This window comes from Alligator sinensis, unplaced genomic scaffold, assembly GCF_000455745.1.
Source record: "Alligator sinensis unplaced genomic scaffold, ASM45574v1 scaffold871_1, whole genome shotgun sequence".
In the NCBI taxonomy this organism is placed as follows: domain Eukaryota; kingdom Metazoa; phylum Chordata; order Crocodylia; family Alligatoridae; genus Alligator; species Alligator sinensis.
Genome location: NW_005842746.1, coordinates 747,750 through 769,435, shown reverse-complemented (window position 1 = coordinate 769,435; position 21,686 = coordinate 747,750). Strand labels below are relative to the sequence as shown.

At 41.0% G+C, this 21,686-nt stretch overlaps 1 protein-coding gene across 3 annotated transcripts in view; it reads left to right on the top strand.

Moving 5' to 3' along the window:
* The window catches only part of LOC102385141 (oxysterol-binding protein-related protein 6), a 37,958-nt gene that overhangs the window by 4,303 nt on the left and 11,969 nt on the right, over positions 1 to 21,686 (top strand). For all 3 annotated transcript variants that reach the window (XM_025216543.1, XM_006034540.3, XM_025216541.1), the window contains exons 2-11: positions 792 to 922; positions 6,766 to 6,873; positions 11,742 to 11,879; positions 14,256 to 14,343; positions 14,544 to 14,797; positions 15,867 to 16,004; positions 17,263 to 17,326; positions 17,765 to 17,843; positions 19,780 to 19,924; positions 21,383 to 21,527. In XM_025216543.1, the coding sequence (XP_025072328.1) occupies positions 792 to 922; positions 6,766 to 6,873; positions 11,742 to 11,879; positions 14,256 to 14,343; positions 14,544 to 14,797; positions 15,867 to 16,004; positions 17,263 to 17,326; positions 17,765 to 17,843; positions 19,780 to 19,924; positions 21,383 to 21,527 (1,290 nt within the window). The remainder of the gene's footprint in view (positions 1 to 791; positions 923 to 6,765; positions 6,874 to 11,741; positions 11,880 to 14,255; positions 14,344 to 14,543; positions 14,798 to 15,866; positions 16,005 to 17,262; positions 17,327 to 17,764; positions 17,844 to 19,779; positions 19,925 to 21,382; positions 21,528 to 21,686) is intronic.

Here is a 21,686-nt window from a genome sequence, read left to right as displayed (position 1 = left end):
TTTTTTTTTTTTAACACAAGCTGGGGCTGGAGTAGCAGCCATTGCCAGCTGAGAGAGCAGGCGGGGGATGGGCCTGGCCTGGCTGATTCGGAGATTTGGCAGCAGCCGAATCTCCAAATCAGATTCAGCCAAAATGAATCGGGACAGTGATTCGAATCACCAAATCAAATCACTGTACCCCGAATAGGCCAAATCCGAAGCGAATACTAGCTGCTTCACACAGGCCTAGTAACCATGCTGCCAGCAGTTTTACACAACTCCAGTCACGTGTGTTCTGTACTGCATACAAGAGGAGCAAACATACCACCCATGCCCTCTCTTCCAAATGTCAGATCATCAAAGGTTCTATTTCAAGATCAAAGTAATACTCCTTTTTTAATACAGTATTAAATAATTATGGTACTGGGATACTTATTGCTCTGTTTCAGTAGGAGAATTAAGAAACAAACTAATTCATTTACAAAGAAAACATTTCCAAAATGTACATTTTTGCATGCACCCAACATGCATACATACTAGCCACAATAGTGTGTTTATGCATGTTATATGCATGCCAACCACAACCAGTTTACATTCATTTTGGCAGACTTTGGGCCTCAGTTTCTTTTTTATATAATCATGGGATGAAAGGTTCTGCTAATTAATTGGGGGGCTCTTTTCTCCCAGCTTCTGGGTAAGGTTGACCCCTTTCTCTGCCAGCTCCTTAGTACCGCCTCATAATTTCCATTACTGAAATATTGCATGTAATGTGCAACACTATCTCAGTAAATATTTTTTTTTCTTTTCCCCAGTGCATTCTCTTTTGAAGTCTGCCTTTAACAGCATAGCTATAGAGAAGGAGAAGCTTAAGCAGATTGTTTCAGAACAGGATGTTACCGGCCACAATGCACAAATAGCACATCTCCGACAGTCGCTTTCTCAGGTATGCTCTTGCTTTTATTTCAAATGTATGTTGTGTTCTGTGACCTGCCAAATGCCTTTATCTTTGTTAAGGTTTTGCCACTTCCAGAGATGGTAGGAAAAATTCCAAATGTTGCAGCCAATTATTTTTTTCATTATACTTATCCAGTAAAATATAGTGGATGTCGTTCTGAATTTAGCCATACGGCTAAAGGCTTAACCTGCTTCCCTGTTTTGAAACGCCTTCTGTTGACAATACGTTAGCGTGCAGAAATAACCTGAATGTGTGCAAAGAAAAATGTAGACGCAAAAGCTGAAGTTTACTTTCCTCTGTACTTCCATTGCATTTGTCTATATAAAGCTAAAGTATGAGGTTTTATATAAGAACAAGATAAATATTAGAAACTATTAAAGACATGTTCAGCCTATTCAAAGATATTTTTCATTTTTCCTAAATTAATTTAAAACTGATGAGAATACCATTAACTTGTTACTCTGTTACTCATGATTTGAACTGCAAAAATTATCATTGACAACATATTTTAAAATGCAGAGATTAGACTTTCTGCAGTTCAAGCCCTTCCATAAACACATATTAAAAAGTGTAATTGTTTGAGTTTTACCACCTATTGCATGTATAACTTAAAGGTAGTATTCTTGAAAAAACACACTATGTTGGCCAACTTCTATTCCTATTAAAGGGAACTTTACATTGGCTTCAGTAGAAGACAACAGTTTGGCCAATACTGATTACAAATCTTACCTTGAATTCTTCTCAGGTTATTAGGCATTACACTTGAACAAAGATACCATTCTAAAAGCAGGTTAAGTTTTGTAATGCAGGGATAGGAAAGCAAGTTCCTTCTGACATAGTTTCTCAGGTTGCAAAATAATCCCACACTTTGAATTCATGGTCAGAGAGCCCTAATGATAGTTTGGATAGTCCTTGAAGGACTTTTCTGGCTGTTTCCACTGGTCTGAAGGAAAATGGACTGTCAGGGAGCATTAGATCTGTTCATTTTTTGTTTGTTTGTTTTTAAGAATGTGTAAATTTAAAAACAAATAATCTACCTAAATTTACATATGATTTCCTAACTATAACCAAGTAATTGTTCTAAATAAAGATAAGAAGACAAGAGAAGGTAGAGAAAGTGCTGCTTATCTAGATCACTGATCTATGTCTAACTCAAACCAATTGCAACTTTTAAAAGGTTTTTTTAAAATGTGAAATGGATTGATGGCCTGTAATTTTAGTTTAAAGAATATAGACATCTATCTAAAAGTCATAGTCATAAAGGAGTAAACTTGTTGCTGGTGCTCGTGGAGAGAACATGGAAATGAAATTAGATTCCAAGTCCTAGTGGTGATCTCTTACATATATATACAGGTCATCTCTCAAGTAACTGGCAATTCATGTTGTGGGAAAAGAGACAACAGTGCACAACATACTGTAACCCTGAGTTCAACCCTTTTGTGTATATCTCTTTTTATAGAACGTGCAATATATATATATATGTATGCACCCATATAAACTAGGTTTGGTTAATTCTTAAAAAACGATAACAAATATTAGGTGTCAATTGAATTCCATTGGCATTAGTGTATTCTTTGAATAAGAGTGAACACAGTCCAAATATATCAGTTTGGTCTGAATAGGGTATATGGATGCACTTGTTAATGTTAATGCTGTTTACTTGGAGAATATACCCCCTTGCATCCTGAGAGTGTGTATATTTGTCTTGTGTTTCCCCTTAATGTAACAGTGTCAGTGATTTTCTGTTTCTAGCTCCATTTCAGGTATTGTTTGTACTTCCATTTTTGTCATGCAGGCGGTCAGGGCAGTTGTTCTCACTATTGGTAGAGTGAAAGCCCACCACGGTTTTTTCACTATGACCAGAATTCAGAACAAGCCTTGTTCCCTTTCCTTTTCTGGCTCTGCTGTCCCCCACTTCCCTGCTCCTTGCTCCAGAAAACCCATACATAAAAACCCCCCACTTACATTGAAAAAGTCAAAGCAAAGTTTTTCTGTCCCCTGAAAAGAAAGAAGAGACAAAGACACCTTGAAATCCACTAGAGGCTTGTCTGTTGGCAATGTAATTAATATGCAGAGTTCTCTGATACTATCATGGAGGGCAACAAAACACATTTCTAAAACAGACAGACACAGCATGCCGAAAAATTCTTCATTGCTTTGAAACCTGGACAATGAATATTTTTTAAAGTGCTGTTATATGCTAAATTGCAAGCCACAGGGAATTTATATAGCTTTTTTAAATGATAATTTCCAGGTATTAAACAACAATCTGTTCTATAAAAGAATTCCTTCATATTGGGTGCATCTACATGTGCATTTTACCTTGGAGCTGACAAATTAGCTCAACAGTAAAGTGTCACTATTTACACATGTGCCCATATAAGGACACAATAAATTAATGCACTCTTCTGTAGGATTGTACTGTCTGTGATAAGTACTGTCCTATAGCGGAGTAGTTACGAGCCCTGAAACACACATGTAGAGGAGAACAAGGCTGGGTTCTTAGCCTGGGAGTCATAGCAGCTCTGATCTTATATTGCTAAATAGGAAGGAGGGTTCTGGCTAGATCAGTGAAAAGAAACTTAGGTACTGGTGGAGGGGAGCTGTCCCATAAGATTTTTAGAATCTCTGGTCTAGTGTGAAAGTAAAAACCAAAAGAGTGAGGGTAAAAGGCTAGTGATCAGAGAAGTGCATTTTCTTTGGAAAGTGGACATAATTTATCTTAATTGAAAGTCTTGAAAGTTGGCTGGTGATTTTAAAAGAGCTGCAAATTAAGTTAAAATACACTGTTTTGTTTTGTTTTGTTTTTTTTAACGAGGAGAATTGTTCTTAACATTGCTAACTCCAGTGCTATTCCTATTGACTTCAGTGCAGAAAGAGATTCTTGTTGTCTGTTGACTGTTAGGAAGAAAATAGCAGTCATCATCGAATAGTGTCAGAGACGGACATGGCCACAGTCAAGTTGAAAGTTTATCTTTCTTGTTGGCCACAGTGGTGTTTCAGAAGAATGATTGTAACTTGTTTTGATGCATATCTGAGTAGTCAATTTTGATAAGTGTGGGGAGACAAAACTGGAATAAAAAAGTGTAGCCTGCTTGGAAAGAAATCAAGAAGTACATGTAGTAGAGGAAATATATATATATTTTTTATCTGATATTTGAAATGAGAAACAGTAATTGAGACATGGATACAAGCAGACTATGCTGTACCGTAGAAACTGAGATGAAGCCAGTTCTAGACAAGGAAATAGAATGGGAGAGTAGCAACGAGAGAAGTTATTTGAGGAAGGCTGGAATAGGGCTATTTGTAATAAGGTGAGTAATTTTAAAATAATTATTGAAATAAATGAGCTGGTAGAGATGTCTAAATGTGGGGTTTTGTGGTTGTTTTTTGCTGAATGTGCAATAAGACGGGCACAAATGGAGATTGTTTACTAGTGTTTTAAGAGTTAGGGAATTGGAGAGGCCATAAACAAGGGACATTGTAAGAGACAAAAATGTGCAAAGAGGTGTAATATTATAGAACGGCTGCTGTTGTACAAAGTCCAGGACAAGGAGTATGTTTTGGTAAATCTGCATTCATTGCAAACTGTGAGATAAATGGATCTCCATGTTAAAATATCAAATATTGTTCAGTGGAACACTGTTAAAATTAAAAGCATATATCACACAGTTCACAAGAGACTTGACACGCGCTAATTATCAGGAGCTAATATGCTTTAGTTAAGAGATCCTGGGAATTCTCATCATAAGGAAAACACAGTTGTAGGAACTTGTAGAAAATACAGTCCATCATTCATTTGATCCTTTAAAATATACATATCTGTATTCCTTTTGTTTTGTTTAGTTACAGCGTAACAAAATGTTGGAAATAGAAAACAACAATGGCAACAAATCATATACAACTAGTACTAATGTTGCATCACTCAAATTCCATTGAACCTTTTTTGAAAAAATTGTGCTTACTGAAAAAATCGACCTCTGTTTGGGACACTAGAGAGCAGCTCAGATTCATATACCAGGAACATGTCTATGCAGTTAAATTATTGAGTCAGACAGTGCGGTGCTAACACATCTGTACTGTTCTGGACATAGGGAGTGGCACACAGGCAGCTGGAGGCAAGTGGGAGGGGGAGTGCTGGTGGGTTTGAGGAGGGGTACAGTCATATCTGGGCAGGGGTGCCCAATCAGAGGGGAAAATAGTCTGGTCAGGGTCCTTGGGGGAGATGGGGAGTAGTGAAATAAGTGTGGCCCCAAGGCTGTGGAGAGTGGCTGCTCTTTCCCAGCCCCTGGGTTTTGCTGGGGATGTGTGCACACATTCATTATGTCAGGTTAACCCATTTTAGCTCAGGGTAACCCACACTGATCTAAAGTTAGCTCTAATCTGACAGGAATCAACTTTAAATACGGCACTTCATTTTTTGGGTGACCTAAGCCCCATGAATGCTTGCATACTGAGGCATTTAGGATCACCCTAAGCTTGGTTAGGGCAATCTAAATGTAATGCTTGTATGCACTCTTTGGATGCGTCCAGACATGCATGGACGCTTAGTTCCCTGAGGACAAGTAGCGGCAGTTCATGTTGCACTGACGCTACTTGTCCCTGGGGAATGCCCGTGCCATGTGCACAAGTTACCCTGGGAGCAGTAGGGGAGGCTGAGACCAGCACTGTGTTAGCCCCAGGAGCCTTACCTGGGGTCCTGGGGGCCTCCCTCTAGCAGTCCTGCTGGATGGAGCCTGGCTGGCAGCCATAGCACAGCTCTGGGCAGCTTGGCTCTGCTTTTCAGCAGCTCATGCTGCCCAAGCATGTGCTGCTCTGGTCTTTTTTTCCACAGGAAAAAAAACAGGAGCAGCCTATGCTTAAACAGTGCGCCCTTGCAGAACACCATACTGTGCGGTATGTGGCACTGCAGACATGTTTGCAGCACCACATACTGCACAACTGCGCTCATCTGGACGCACCTTTTGTCTACTTACTGGGCACATCTATACATGCCTCTGACTGCACATTTGATACTGCACAGTCATTTACTACTTGATTTAGTACCCACTGGTACTGTGCAGTCCTGACAGCACATGGTTATTTTTAGATGCTGTCTCATGATTTGTGCCCACTACCTCTATGTCACCATAGTAACAAGCTATATCGCCATAGCTCATCACTATAGCTACATATTATATTGTGTAGACATGCTCACTGTCTATTTAGATTGTATTCCCCGTGGATTAAGAATCTGTCTATACATATTTCAGTAAAGGACTTTGCTTACCTTGTGTTCTTCTGTGTGTGTTTTGCAACTGTGACTTGCTGTGCACAAATTACAAATGTTATCACAACACAACACTTCTGTCTTTTTGCTTGAGAGTTAGCTGTTCCCTTTGGCTGACTCTTCAGAGTGGTAGTTCAGTACGTGCCTCAGCTGCAATATAAGCATTACCTCTTTTGGCATTTGGAGATTTCGTTGTAGTAGTATGATTTAGTTTCATTCTTCCATACTGCATTCACTTCCTTTTTCCAAAATGTGCATAGTCTACTGACATTTCTATCAAATGCTTTGAGCTAGGCAAATGTTAGAAAGGGCAGAATATTACTGTTTTATTATGAAAAAAGAATCATGGTTCAAAGAAAGAAAGAAAAACAAAGTAAAAACTTGGATATGGTTTGAATGGTTTGAACGATCTACAAATGGATCGTTTTATAAAAATACAGCTAAGGAGATACTGTAATTCATTAGGCAACCTGTGGAAAATATATAGCTCAGACGCTTTGTGCTTGCTTTGTTTTATGCTTGCTTTTTAATTTGAAATTAAATGTCCAATTTTTATTTTAAGGCTCTCAACCAGAATGCTGAACTAAGGAGTCGCTTGAACAGAATACATTCAGAGTCTGTTATTTGTGATCAGGTTGTCAGTGTAAATATTATCCCTAGTCCTGATGAGGTAAGATTTTGGCCTTTAATGGATTTAGAGTACAATCAAACCTTGCTAATTCTCACTAATAACTGAGAGACCTTTTGCAAATTATTAAATCTTGAAAATAGACAAGTAAGTAAAAAGCACATGACTACATGAAAAGTATGGAGTATAGATTCTATAGTATCACTAGTGAGGTCAGTGAAGCTTTACCAATGTTAGATCTCACTGGAGAGCTCTGCTCTTGAATCTCTGCAGAGAAACCGGAAAAGACCACAGATTTTAAATATGAATTATTGGGTGAGTGGATTATTGAAGTGGGAATTAGTGAGGTTCTATTGTATTCGTATATAACCAGACAAGTAGCTGAAAACTACTGTATCTTGGTTTCTTGCAGAAGCGGTAGAAACAGTTTAGTGTATGAGGGCTTATAGGGCCTGTTGCTCACTACTGAGTGGTCACATTGAAGTCAGGAGGATCATTTTATGAAGGCTAGGGACAGACATTACACACAAACCGATTTAAGTGATCAGATACTGGCTTAAACCTGTAACAGAATATAATTTCAGTGCACATAAATGAGTTTCAGAATGGCTGAAACTGGTTTGAGATAAACCTGCTTGAATGTAGTATCAGACTTAACTGATTAAGCTCAGCCAGAGCCCCCAGCATGCTCTCTGGGCTCTGCTCTCTGCTCCAGCGGAGCAGGGCTGGTCCCGCCCCTCTGCTCCCCAGTCATAGCAGGGACAGGCAGGGGTGGGGGCCTGGCCAGACCCTGGCTCTGGAAGGGAGCAGGGAAGAGGTTCATTTCCCCCCTCCCTCCCCTGTCTCACCAGCACGGACCTGCATTTCTCCGCTGGCTGCTCCAGCAGTGGGGGTGTGGCCAACCCTGACAGTAGTCTGGAGTGAACTGGCCAGGGTGGGGGTTTAATTCCCCCATCCCTGTCCCATGGACCCAAACTGAGGTCCCCCTGGCACTCCCCATTCACTGCTGCAGCCACAGGGCCATGGCCAGATGCCGGCCAGCGTGGACCCTGGGGGGTGGGGAGGTAGGGAGGAGGGTTATTCTTCCTTATGCCCCTAGGAGACCACAGCGGGGTCTGTCTGCCCCAACTGCCACTGCTGCTCGCTCCCTGCCTGGGGCAAGCGGTGGGATGAGCCCGCTCCTGCTGCCTCCGCCAGACGCTGAAGGAAGAAATAACCCCTCCCCCTCGCCTAAGGGGCCATGCTGACCAGGTTCTGGTCGCACCCCTGCCCTACCACTGCAGTGGCAAGGGGGCAGGGCCCTGACAGGGGAGCAGCCCCTTCCATGGTGTCTGGGGGAGCATGAGCCTCTTCCTGGTGGGGGGCACCACAAGTGGGGGTCTGAGCTGCCACGGACTGTGAGGGGTGAGTGGTGGCAACAGGGCTTGGAGGGGGCCATAGCACGCCAAATTGCCCTAGTGCTGCTGCCCTGCCACTCCCCCCACATAGTCCACAGCAGCTTTCCCCACATCACAGCATGCGCCCCCCCCCGGGAAGAGGCTTGCATGCAGGACAACATGACAGGGACTAATGCCCCCATCATGGTTGCTCCCCCCTCACCACTCCAATGGCAGGGCAGGGGCAGGGCACTCCAGTGGCTGGTTGGCATGGCCCCATAGGCGGGGGGAGAGGGCAGGGAGCTGGGTTTTTCCCCCCTCTGCTCCTGGGAAACCACATTGAGGCCTGCCTGCCCCGACTCCTGCTGCTCGCTCCATGCATCAGGCAAATAGCAGGATAAGCTCTCTCCTGCCCCCTCTGCCAGATGCAGGAGGGAACCCCACTCCCTGCCTGCTCTCCCCGCCCAAGGGTTTGTGCCGGCCAGGCTCTGCCCCTGCCCTGCTCTGCCCTGCCAGTGGAGCAGTGACAGGGGGAGCAGTCCCTGTCATGGAGTCCCAGAGCGCAAGCCTCTTCCCAGCAGGGTGCCGTAACTTCAAGGCAATGAAAGCTGCTGCAGACTATGCGGAGGGGAGTAGCAGTGCTGGCGGGTTTTGGGGGGCTATGGTCCCCTCCGAGCACAGTCTGCAGCAGCTCTGACCCCAGCTTGTGGCCCTCCCACCAAGAAGAGGCTCGTGCTCCCCAGACACCATGGCAGGGGCCAGGGTCACTCCTTACTTGCAGCTCCAGTGGCAGGGTGCGGGTGCGACCAGAGTCCAGCTGGCATGGCCCCTTAGGCAGTGGGGCAGGGAGAGGAGTTATTCCTCCCTCCCTCCGGCATCTGGCAGAGTGGGCAGGAGGGGGCTTATCTTGCCACTTGTCCCATGCAGGGAGTGAGTGGCCATCAGACTGGGCAGAACCCACTGCAGTCCACCGGGGGCAGAGGGGGAATTACCCCCCTCCCTGCCCCCTCTGCCTCAGCATGCCATGCCGGCCAGCATCTGGCTGTGCCCCTGCCACTGCAGCAGTGAGGGTGGGGAGTGCCTGGTGGACCCTAGCTCGAGTCCATGGGACATGTATTAATTCAACCCCCTCCCTGACCTGTTCACTTCAGGCTACTGCCGGGCCTGGCCATGCCCCCCCATCGTAGCTTCCCTGCAGCTGAGGGCTGCTCTAGTGTCCCCCAGCTCCTGGCCTGAGTGGCTGCAGGCATGTGCCTGCATTTCCTCGGTCCAGAGGGAATGTCTCTACAGTTGCAACCTGGTTCAGTCTAGGTGGGTTAGCGTAACCTTCAAAGACTGAATCAATTCAGGCTCCGGCTTCTTGAATGTCAGTCCCTAGCCAAAGTAAGCATCATAGTGGTATTAAGCCTTTGCAAGATTTGATCCTTCCTGGTTCCCTGTCCTCAGTCAACAAAGAGCATTTATATCAATGACAATTCACCTTGGCTTACAAGAAGAGAAGATTTGAATGTAGGTAGATATATGTTATAAATTTACGTTGTCACTCTCCATCACTGCTACTGGTGTGTGTATTTCACCATGTTTTGTATTGGTCATTTCCATTCAGAACCGTGTTTTTTTTAATGCGTCAGCTATTTCAATTAACATGCAATTTGCCTCCTAATTTTTTCCCAAGAATTAAAAAGGGAGGAAATGTTCTTAATTTTTCTTGTTTGTTTTTGGAAAAATGGAATTTTACAGGAGTTCAGCATGGTGGAAATCTGGAGATGCCATGTGCAGCAGTTTCAAAGCATAATAGTCTGGAGTGAAAATTTAACAGAGACTTTTTCTCCGATTATTTTATTTTGTTGGTTATCATTGACATTATTTAGTTATTTCTGCATGCTTTGGTATAAAAGCATCTGATCATCTGATTCTACGGAGTTTGTAAGCTGGGGCCTGCTTACACTGAATTGTAAAAGTTTAAGGCTCCGAATATGAATCCTCCTGATTATGCTATAATATAATCCATACTCTGTGTACACTCAATTGTTTCTGCAAAAAAAGCCCCCTAAAACAGCAACCATAACAATATACAGAAATGTTAGCGGCTTTACTCCCAACTATTCAGACTTGTTTCAGCAATTCATTGAGCAGGTGACATTTGTGTCCGCAGAAGGTAGGCTACCCATCTGGAAATACACTCTAGAGTATTTTTTTAATCAAGTTGACTCGGGAACAGAAATAAATATTTAATGTTTCATTTATTTTGATATTTTTAGTACCTGTCTTAGGCTCTGTTATTTTGTACTAATTAGAACCAAAACATTCTAGCTTATTAAGAAACTTAAAACTTTAATGACTTGCTAATAAAACATCACTAAAACTAGCTTTTTCTGTGGTTATAAGCCATCAAATGCTATAAGTCATGAATTTTAATTTGGAGTCAGCTTGTAGGCCCAAATCTGCAAGCTTTTGTCCTGGACACCATATATGCACTTCTGTAGTTTGTGCATGGGAGAATCTGTAGTCTTTCCAGCCTGGGAAAAGTTCCTTTAAGAGGAAGTTTGATGGCAACTGGTTGTAAAGGAAGCCTTGGCAGCATGGCTTCAAAGGACTCCTAGTGCCAGAGGGTTGGGGAGTAGGGGTTGGGTAGTTACACAGCATGGGGAATCTTCTTCAGAGACCATGTTGGCCACATGTATCTTAATAGGTCTCCAAAGAGTCTGGGACAGGACTTCTTATTCATGCCATAGTGAAGCAACACCTTACACTCTCCTTGCCCAGTATGAAGTGATTTAAGGCATACATCTTGAATAGTTTTTACATCTATCATGGGTTTTCTGACGATGGATAATAGTCTGTCCCTTATTATACAATTGTTTTGATTGAAGTCATAACTAACTCCTTCCCTTTAGCTCTGCTGGCTCCAGTTTTGGCATCAATTATGAATAAGATTTGAAGCATACCCAGGGAATAAGCACATGGAATAAGAAACTTCCGTACTCACTCTTCTGATCATAATTGCACATCAAGTGATTATCACTACAGAAATGAGGCCTGGCATTGAGAATAATAATTAAAAATAACTACCCAATTTTATAAGGGTTTTTTGTTTTGGTATGTGTATCAAAGCTAGTTTCAGTACTGAGAAAAATTATATATTGTAAAAGATTTCTCCTTCCCAGAAATCTCTTTATCTGGAGTTCATGGTTGAGATTGGTTTGGAACTGCATAACAGAGTTGTACAAAGGGTGTCTCTTTGGATGCAGTATCCAGATTCATGAGTATTTACATTGCTGAAGCTTGCATATAACTACTGCTGAATATGGTTCAAATGAAGGAACATATTTTTACAGCTGTGTAATTATTCAGATTGTATTTAATTGTGTAATAGTCCCAGTCTCTTTTGTTAACTGTACTCGAGTATCTAGGGAAATGTTGGCCCAAGTAAAAGGTCTTTTTGGTATTTTTTTCTAAACTGTTTCTTTCTGATTTATAGTTCTGTTCAACTAGAAATAACATCTTATATCCCGGTGTTTATTTTGTTTACAGACCGGTGAACAAATCCATGTTAGTCTCCCATTGAACCAACAAGTTTCTAATGAGAGCAGGCTCTCTATGTCTGAATCTGTCTCTGAATTCTTTGATGCACAAGAAGTACTTATATCAGCAAGCTCTTCAGAAAATGAGGTAGGTCATTGTAATGGGTCATGTCCTTCTAGTTGGCAATCTTCTGAGACCAAGTAGCAGAAAACTACAACTGCCAAATTACATTTTCAACCTAATTAGGAAATGTTTCTATCTGTGGCAGAGAAATTCATGGAGAGCACCATGGAAAGTTTGAATCATTGTGTAGTAGTACAGTACATTTTGTTGTATGTCCTTATTAGAAAATTGAATCTTAAGGAAAAGATCCATTGATTTATGATGATAAGTCATTTGGGGGAAATATCTGACCTGGGCACTCATTCGAGCTGATCCAAATTTAAGCAGTTAAGTACAGTTAAGAATAATGCTACAATCTCCAACTCCAGTTTTTTCATTTGCCTGAACAGGGCTTTGACATTGAATTATGTGGGTTTGCACTGCAGAATTCACTACCTCTTGTATAAGTGACATGTGGAACGTATTATGTGTTTCTGTTGTTTGTGCTATCCAGTTTCCCTAATTTTTCTGCTGTCTTCTTGAATAATCATGTGTTGCTAATTACACCCTTCTATAAATGCTCTTGCAGAACTTGTAATTGAAACACTTAACTTTCTAAATAACATGTTAGTGACCTCCTCAACACTTATGACTACAGTTTGCATTCACATTGATGAAGAGCATCAATATCCTTTTCTATCAAGTCCTTTTTTCAGGCAAATTCCTTGAGGTGGATTCTTCCATAGCTGCTACCTTAAACCCAAAATTAATAATTTGAATCAATTTAAAACAGATTAAAACACCTTCCTTGCAGTAGCTACAGCTCTTGCTCTTGCAGGTCTTCTTACAGAGCAACCCTGCAGAACTGAGTCTTACATCTCCTTTTTCAAAACATTAACATTCTCCTGTTGTGTTTGCAGTGCAAACTGCACAGTATTGTGCATGTTCATGAGAGTCGGAAAGTAAAGCTCACTAGTATAAAATCAGGCGAGTTCTGTTCCGGTGTTAAAACAGAAGACATTACATATATATTAATCTAACATCACCTCTTTGCACCTCTTTCCTGCTAAAAGGACTAGTGTTTCTTTATTGATTCAGTGAAGATATAAAAGTTTCTAATTGCACAAGTGTATGAAGGAAGCACGGTAGCCCTGAAACAGCGACTTTGGTGACTTAAAATGAAAGAAAAAAATCTTGGATCAAATAATTTACGAATTGGATTAAAGTGTTGATTTTAAAGTTCCTGTGATCATCCACATGTTGTTAACAATAGGTATTTAAAAAGACAGAAGTAATTCTTTTGTGTTCATTTTTTTGTGCACAGAATCTACCACGGTACAAAACTCTTAGTAACTGCATGCTACATTTGAAAACAATACACTTTGTTCTAATGTCAGATTAAATGAAAACAAAGCTCCCAAAACACATTTCATTCCATAAGATTGATGATTTCAGGTAAAAAAAAAAAAAAAAAAAAAAAATGGAGTGAATAAGTTGTTCTCTGCTCTTTAAGTCAACACATTTGGGCTGTGATGGTTTAACAGGGAAAGCAAATTCCAGACCTTGTAGCTGTGTATCAAAAGTTCTATCTCTAATCAGAGATTCAGATAAGGGTATAAACAGACATGAAAAATGGCAGGGATGTAAGCTGTTATGATGTAACTGTTACATCTTCATGATTCTATAGAGTTACAAATGTAACAAAATTGTTACAGCTTTAACTTGGTTTGGTTCAGGTTTAAAGTTACAGTGATTTACCCAGCTTGTATCATGCACCTCGGAGTTTCTTGCATGCTCCTGAGTGGCTTCTTTCCATTTTCAAAGTGATTAAAGGGTATGGTTGTCCATACCATAAGAGAAAGTTGTAGAAGTCTGAGAGAGAGGCACATACACAAGTGTAAATGAAGTGTATTGGTGTTTTCTCTCTCTTCGCCTGGTTGGCTTGAACTGAATCCCACTGAAGTTAATGAGCTTTTATTCTCTTATCTTTTATACATTCTTAAATTACTCATCACTTCAGCATTTTTTGCTCCAATAGTAATTCATTAAGTAACATGGCTAACATCTGCCATGGATTTCTTCTCTCCATCTGCTCTCTGGGAGAAACTTTGATGGGATTTGACTCAGACCAACTGAGGGTAAAGAGGGAATCTAATTTGGAGTATTAGGTAAAATGAGGTTGAATGGTTTTTGTCTCTGTTATTTGGAATTCAGGAAAATAAAGTGAATATAATACTTCTTTTTATGCTATTAGAGCTGGTTTCTTTGTATGTGCAAACTGAAATACAGGTGGTAGATCTAGTTTAAAATCTGCCAAGCTGGAGATACTTTCTTTGAACGTTTGTTTTTCTAATTATATTCTTGCCTAACTTACGTGTGTTTACCATACACTTGATATTTTTTATTTATTTTCTTCCTTAGGCTTCTGATGATGAATCTTACATCAGTGATGTGAGTGATAACATATCTGAGGACAATACCAGTGTCACTGACAACATATCCCGACAAAGTAAGCACCATATTTTTAAAAGACTAATAATTGATGTTGTTTCATATCATGAACCAAATTTACCGAAGGTGTAAGCAAACACAGCTCAGCTGATAATAGTGAGATTGCATCTGCTTACATCAGTGGTGACTTTGGTCCCATGAATGAATTTTACTATTTTCAAAAGGCTATTTCAATGCAGTAATATACTTTCCCTCCAGTTCTCAATGGTGAGCTGACAGGAGGCGCCTTCAGGAATGGACGACGGACTTGTCTTCCAGCTCCCAGTCCTGATACCAGTAACATCAATCTGTGGAATATTTTAAGAAATAATATTGGTAAAGATCTCTCCAAAGTGTCCATGCCAGTTGAGCTCAATGAACCTCTCAATACTTTGCAACATCTTTGTGAAGAACTAGAATACAGTGAACTCTTGGACAAGGCTGCTGAAACAGATGACCCCTACGAACGCATGGTAAGGAGTTTAGTACAGCACAACTTCACATATGCGAGGGCTCAGATTTTCACTTATTCTTCCCAGGACTATCATGTGGAATCCCACACAGGACTTTGGTGAGACTCTCTCTCCAAGGATTAGAAAGCCAGGAGACTTCAGATAAATCATCTGGGTACTGATGACATTATGGTTCCCAAAGTCCTGCTCTCTCTCCCCCAACTATACAGTTGGTCCAAACGAAAGATATCACAAAAAACAAAAGAATACATATCCTGGACCATCATGTCTACAGCAATACTCCAACCCGATTGCACACAAGCAGTATCTGTGCTCTGTGCCTTCCTACTGCAGTCACCACTTCTCAAGAACATACAGAAACTAGGAAGGAGAGAGTAATACTATTGATGGCTTTCTGGCAGACAAGGCTATAGCTGTGAAGTTTTTGATTAACCTGGCATTGGATCTTCTAATGTCCCTGCTTGACACAGGAGGTCTGCATGCTAAAAAACAATTCTTCATCCAGGCTTGGGCGAGTTCAAAATGGATATTTGGATAAAGCAGTTGTCATTGTTATACAGCTTAAAAAGAAGATAACAGATGCAATTTATTCTGCTGTCTAGTGCGATATCTGCAATTAAACTATCATAATATTATACAAGCAAAACGTTGCCTTGAATACTTTCAGATGAGTCTTTTTGTAAGTGCTGACCAAAAAGTCACAGTACTGGTACAGAAGAGGTCAGCTAACATAATTTCTGCTATTAAACAAGTGCTAAGGAAAGAAGCCTGATTCTTTTGTATTGTTTCGCATTTTGTATAGTGCCCAGAAACCATGAAAATAGAAAGCTGCAGGCTTTTTTTTCCCCTCCATTACTTTTAGGTACATTGACAGCTTTCTATCAATATATAACTGTTAAAATACAAACATGTAAACAAGTAAAATACATACAGTAAACAAACTGTTTACAAATGAGAGGGAAATTAAGTACTTTTAAATGGAAAAATTATTCACATTGATGCCTAAACAATGTGGGAGAACACCTTAAAGGATCTTCAATTATTTTCTCTTCTTTGTTTTCTTTAACAGGTTCTTATAGCTGCCTTTGCAGCTTCCGGATATGCCTCCACTTACTTCAGAGCAGGAAGCAAGCCATTTAATCCAGTGCTTGGTGAGACTTATGAATGTATTAGAGAAGATAAAGGATTTCGATTTTTTTCAGAGCAGGTAATATCTATTTCTAAGTAACTGCTAAAGAAAGTTTAGAAATAGATTTTGATTTCTTTACAAAAGTGACCTTATTTTTAGTGAAAGTTTGCTACTGAAAAATTTATTGAATGCCAGTACATGTATACATATGTGTGTGTAATATATATACGTGTGTGTGTGTATAGCAAAAGGGATTCATATAAACCATCTCCTTTAAAGTGTCAGAATATCATGTTGAGGTTCTTTGTTTAGTTGTTTCTTCTAACAATATACACTATTGAACACTCTTTACTAGAGGTGCACCGATGCATTGGTCCGATATCGGATCAGCACTTGTATAAAGAAAGTTGTATCAGAAATTGGCCAGTAAACGCCCTGTGCATGCGCACAGCTGCAGCCACAGCACATAGGTGTCAAGGAGCAGAGCCTGGCAGCTTGGAGAGCTGTGTCCAGCTGCTAAATCTGTTGTTGTGGAAGGGGAGGGCAGAGGGAAGGGATATAAAGGGGGCAGATTGAGGCCCCTGCGGTGAGGGAGGGAGTGGGGCTGGGGCTGGGGCAGGCACTGCCCAGCCAGAGTGGGACGGGATGTGGGACAGAGCCACAGCTTGTCTGGGTGGCATTGGGGGTGGGATCTGCTCCTGCAGCTGTGCGCACCCATGGAGGGTATGGGGAGCATGTGCCCCCAGATCTGTGTGGGGCTGGGGTGGGACAGGCTGCTGCTGTGGGCTGGGGCCGAAGCAGGGTCTGGGCCAGGCTGTGCTCAGGGCAAGGTGGGCGGCAGCATTGGGAGGGGAGGTTGTGGGGGTTATGGTGAATTTTGGAGTGGCTGCAGCCCCTCCCGTAGCTCCCCTCCCAGCACTGGCCCATGAAGCAGCAGGAGCTTCCCCCCTCTCCCCACACCACCTGTATGAGCCACAGCTTTTTCCCATGCCCTGCCTCACCCTGGCTGGGCAGTGTCTGCCCCAGCCCTACTCCCTCCCTCACCGCAGGGGACTCAATCTGCCCCCCTCTACACCTCTTCCCTCCCTCCTCCCCTTTCATCACAACAGACATACCAGCTGGATGCTGCTCTGCAAACTGCCGCGCTGGGTATTGGAAATCAGATCAGTATCGGCTGATAAGCCTCTTTAAAAAATCAGCTGTCAATATCAGCCCAAAACATCTCTATCGGTGTACCTCTAGTTTTAACTTTTACATAAATAGTAGTTGTATTGATTCTAAAGCTTTTTTGTGTATGTGTTAAACCACTCTTCACTTCCATTATTTTTTTTTTCAGGTTAGCCACCATCCACCCATTTCTGCCTGTCACTGTGAATCAAAGAATTTTGTGTTTTGGCAAGGTAAATATTGTAATTCAAAGGACAAAGATCCAATTTTATGTAAATAAAAATTATCATCTAAAAATGTTAGTGTGTTTTCCATCTGGGACTTTAAATGTGTTGGGTTTTTTTAATGTTATGTTGGTGCTGACTGCTGTATTGAAGTGTTTCACTTTGTGTTAAAATGAGCTGATGCATTATGATAATTGCCAGTGTTATTTGTGCAAAAACTTTAAGACCTGTATTAGCTTTTCTGTATTAGTTTCTCTGACTGGTTGGAGGACTGTATTAGCTTCTCTGACTGGTTGGAGGACTGATTTTCATCTGGTATAACCCTTTTCTCCTGATCAGGCTACTGTTCCGTTCAGGTCTAGCATAGATCGATCTGATATACCATAAATCAGTGCAAATAAAGTTTGGGTTTTTTTGTAATTTTGTAAAGTTTTCACTCTCATTTAGATATCAGATGGAAAAATAAGTTCTGGGGGAAATCGATGGAAATTCTTCCAGTTGGAGCACTGAATGTGACTCTTCCAAAGTAAGCTACTGTCTTGTTTCCTTTGTTTGTGTACTGTGCTTTCTATTCTTTGACTTCATTTTTAATGTTGGGTTATACTGCTTCCTTCTGAATGGTTTGTAATTAAGTGTACAGATCTCAGAAACATAGTAACAGGCAAGATATTAACTGCCTGCTCAAATCTCCCATGTTATAAGAGTTAAAATCACGCTGAAGTAGAACTGGAAGGGACCTCTGGAAGCTGTCTAATTTGGGGTGGCATATGAGGCAAATACAGGCCTTAATTTGTGACACACCTGCCAAAAAGGGTGGTCCTCAGTGATCTGGTCCATCGCTTCTGCTCAAGTCAGGATCATCCATGATTAAATCATTGCAGCCAAGTGTTTGTCTAACCTGATTTTAAAAACTACCAAGGATGGAGATTCCACAACCTCTCTGGGGAGCCAGTTCTAATACTTAACCACCCTCATAGTGGAAAGTTCTTCCTAATATCCATCCTTTTACCACAGTTTAGACCATTGCACCTTGTTCTGGCCCTTGTGAGCAGGGGTGGATCCAGAGTGGGTGCTGTGGCACAGCTGTATCCCCCCTTTTGGATTGCACTACACCGTAGAAGCCTCCAGGGACTTTTTGAAGTCCCAAAAGCAGGTGAAAATCCTCTCCCTTCCCCTTCCTGCCCAAAGACATCCCCTCTCACTAGCCCTCTGCACCCTCCATTTCCTCCCTCCACTGCCTTTTTCTGCTCTCCCAAGGGTGGGGGAGCACCAGAGCTGTTCCTACCTTCATTGAGCTGGGGTTGGGGACAATGGCAGTAGGGATGGACAGGGTGGCCTGGGAGGGTGTCAGGCCAAGTACTCTCCCACCACCCTGTTTCTGTTGTCCCCTTCCCAGCTGAGCCAGCCCCTGGCTCAACCCTACTGTCTCTGGAGCTTCTTGCCCCCAAAACAATGGAGAAGACAGCAGTGGGAGTCAGGGGAAGTGAGGGAAGAGGAGGGGAGTGTGCCTCTGAGCTGAAAGGGGAAGGGAGGAAGGATTTTTACGTGCTTTAGGGATTTTTAAAAGTCCCCAGAGGCTTCCTCTGAGCAGTCTGCTTGCACTTTGGGGAGTGAAGGAAACTGGGAGCAGGGGATGCAGCCACCCCTGCAACATGGGTTGCTGCTCCTGCAACCCCTCTAGGAAATCCTGGATCCACCCTTGCCTCTGGACAAACAAAATAATCTATCATCATCATCTTTATAAGCATCACTGGGATATTTGAAGACTGTTATCAAATCACCCCCTCAGTCTTCTCTTCTTCTCCCAACTAAATAGTCCCAGCCTTTCCTTAAAAATCATGTTTCTCAAACCTCTATTCATGTTTGTTGCTTTTTGCTGGACTTATTCTAATTTGTCCTTCATAAAGTGCAGTGTTCAAACAGGGCAAAGTACTTTTAGGTAAGGTCTCACCAGGGCTAAATAGAGCAGAAGAATAGCATCTGTTAACTTGCAAGTGGTGCTCCTATTAATGCTGTTGGGAGCAATATGCCACTAATTTATTGTTGTCCACTTTCTTTTTCCATTTATGATTCATTTTTCTTATATTTGCTCCCATTGCATCTGAGAGCAATATATTGTAACTATAGCACCAGTACAGTATAACGTTTTAGTAAATCCTATTGAAGTAATTGATTCGGGACAAAGTGGCCAACATTTTGAGAATTCACACAGTGCCAGGCATTCATGGCTCACTGGATCGCTGCACTGCGGGTGAATGTCACCCATATGAACTGATTCAGGGTTAGCATTAGGAAATAATAGTCATAATTAAAATGGAAGCTTTAATTAGAGTGAGCAACTTACTGTTGTTTCAAACAGTTTTGAGGGATATTTTTTATATGATAATATGGCTGAATTTCACTTTGTCAGTAATGTTGCAACTTAATTTTCATTTCCATTTACTTCATAACTTTATCCTCAGGTATGGAGATCACTATGCATGGAACAAAGTCACAACCTGCATACATAACATCCTTAGTGGAAGGAGATGGATAGAACATTATGGAGAAATAACTATCAGAAACACAAAAAGCAGTATTTGTATTTGTAAACTCACATTTGTCAAGGTAACTTTCTGTGATACAACAGTAAAATGTTTGTCTGTCTTTCCATCCACCTACCTATCCCTCTTTTTTATTTTAAATGTTATGAGTGGCCATATTCTGCTATTTAATAACATGAATATCAGGAACAACTCTGTGGACTTCATTGTTGTTAATCTGGTGTCAAGCTAGTCTAAACAGGATTAGAATTTCTCTGATTATCTTATCTCATAAAACAGTGGTGCTTTGTTTTATTGTATACAGATGTCTTGATGATAGGCATATATGAAAATATAACTCTAGATTGATTTTTTTTAAAGCTGAATTTTCTCCTAAAAATAATGGAAATAAAGGATATATTTTCAGTGGTATAAAGAGACGCAAGTGCAAAAGGCCCATTTCAAAGGTAGCAGTGACTCATTAATGCTTGCTTCATGAATTAGATAGTTGGCCCAGAAATAAAGGTGTAAAGAATAGAAATGTTTGTGAAGAGGATCAAGAAAAGCAAATGCAGGGTATTATGGATGGAAGTACTCCACCTTCCATGTGTAGTTTACTGGACTTGGCACAAGAGTTCCTCCATACTATCAACTGGAATTAATCAGAAAGTCAGGCATATAGGAAGAGAAAAAACACTTGAAGCTCATCCTTCAGTTTTCATGGGGTGTTTGGATGCCAAAAAGATGCAGGAAGCCACCTGGCAAAGAGGCTATCTGGTGCTTATATATGCAGACAGTTTAATGAGGATAATCAAACTTTTTTACAGCAAAGCAGATAACAGTTCTCATGAAAGCCATGTAATAACATACTTCTGCCAAAGTACTCAGTATTCATATTTTAAGTTTTCAACATTTATGTAGATTGACAGTAAACTGAGAAATGACAGATTTGATGCAAAATCTGGAATCTCTTCAGTAATATTTGCAAATACGTATGCATTTTAATTTTATATGTGCATTTTTTCTGTATAGAAAATAATGTAAATTTAAATATTTTTCATTGCACTCCACCAGCTAAAAAGTTTGAGAGAGCTTTTTGTTTTCCTTAGTTTTAGAGATCAAGGCATGCAGAACTGTAGTGTCACAGAAAACCATTTTCTTTCCTGTGTTCCAGTGCAACTAGGACATATTTGAAGTACATTTTAATATAAGTGCCAGTAATCATGACTTGTGCTCTACAAGGACCTACCATGAAAAGTCCCTGCCCTTCAAATTTATACTTTAAACTTTATAGACCTCTACCAGGTTTCTAGACGATTCTTTATAGGTTTGTTGATAATTTTGGAAAGAAAAATTCAAATATGTTACATCCTCATTCATATTTCAGCTTTGAAGGAAAAAAAAACTTTAATTTTTGTCTCTTGGAGATGTACTCTCTGAATATCCACATACAGTAATATTTAGAATAACTGCATTTTAAAATTAATGTGATAAAATGTGATGAGGAAATCGATCTGTAATCCTTTGCTTTGTTACATTTCAGTTAAATTACTGGAATTCAAATGCAAATGAAGTCCAAGGAGTTATCATGGACCAAGAAGGAAAGGTTGTGCATCGCCTCTTTGGAAAGTGGCACGAAGGACTGTACTGTGGAGTTGCACCTTCAGCAAAGTGTATATGGAGGCCAGGTAAGGAGATGCTGATAAACTGCTAACTCAGTTGGGTAGTTTTTGTCATGATTTGTGTTTGCGTACTGTCTATAGAGGTGATTGCATAATAACTCAAAAATAAATTTTGAGTTTTGTATATTGTGTGGTATGTGTATATGTGGTGTGGGGGGTGGTGTG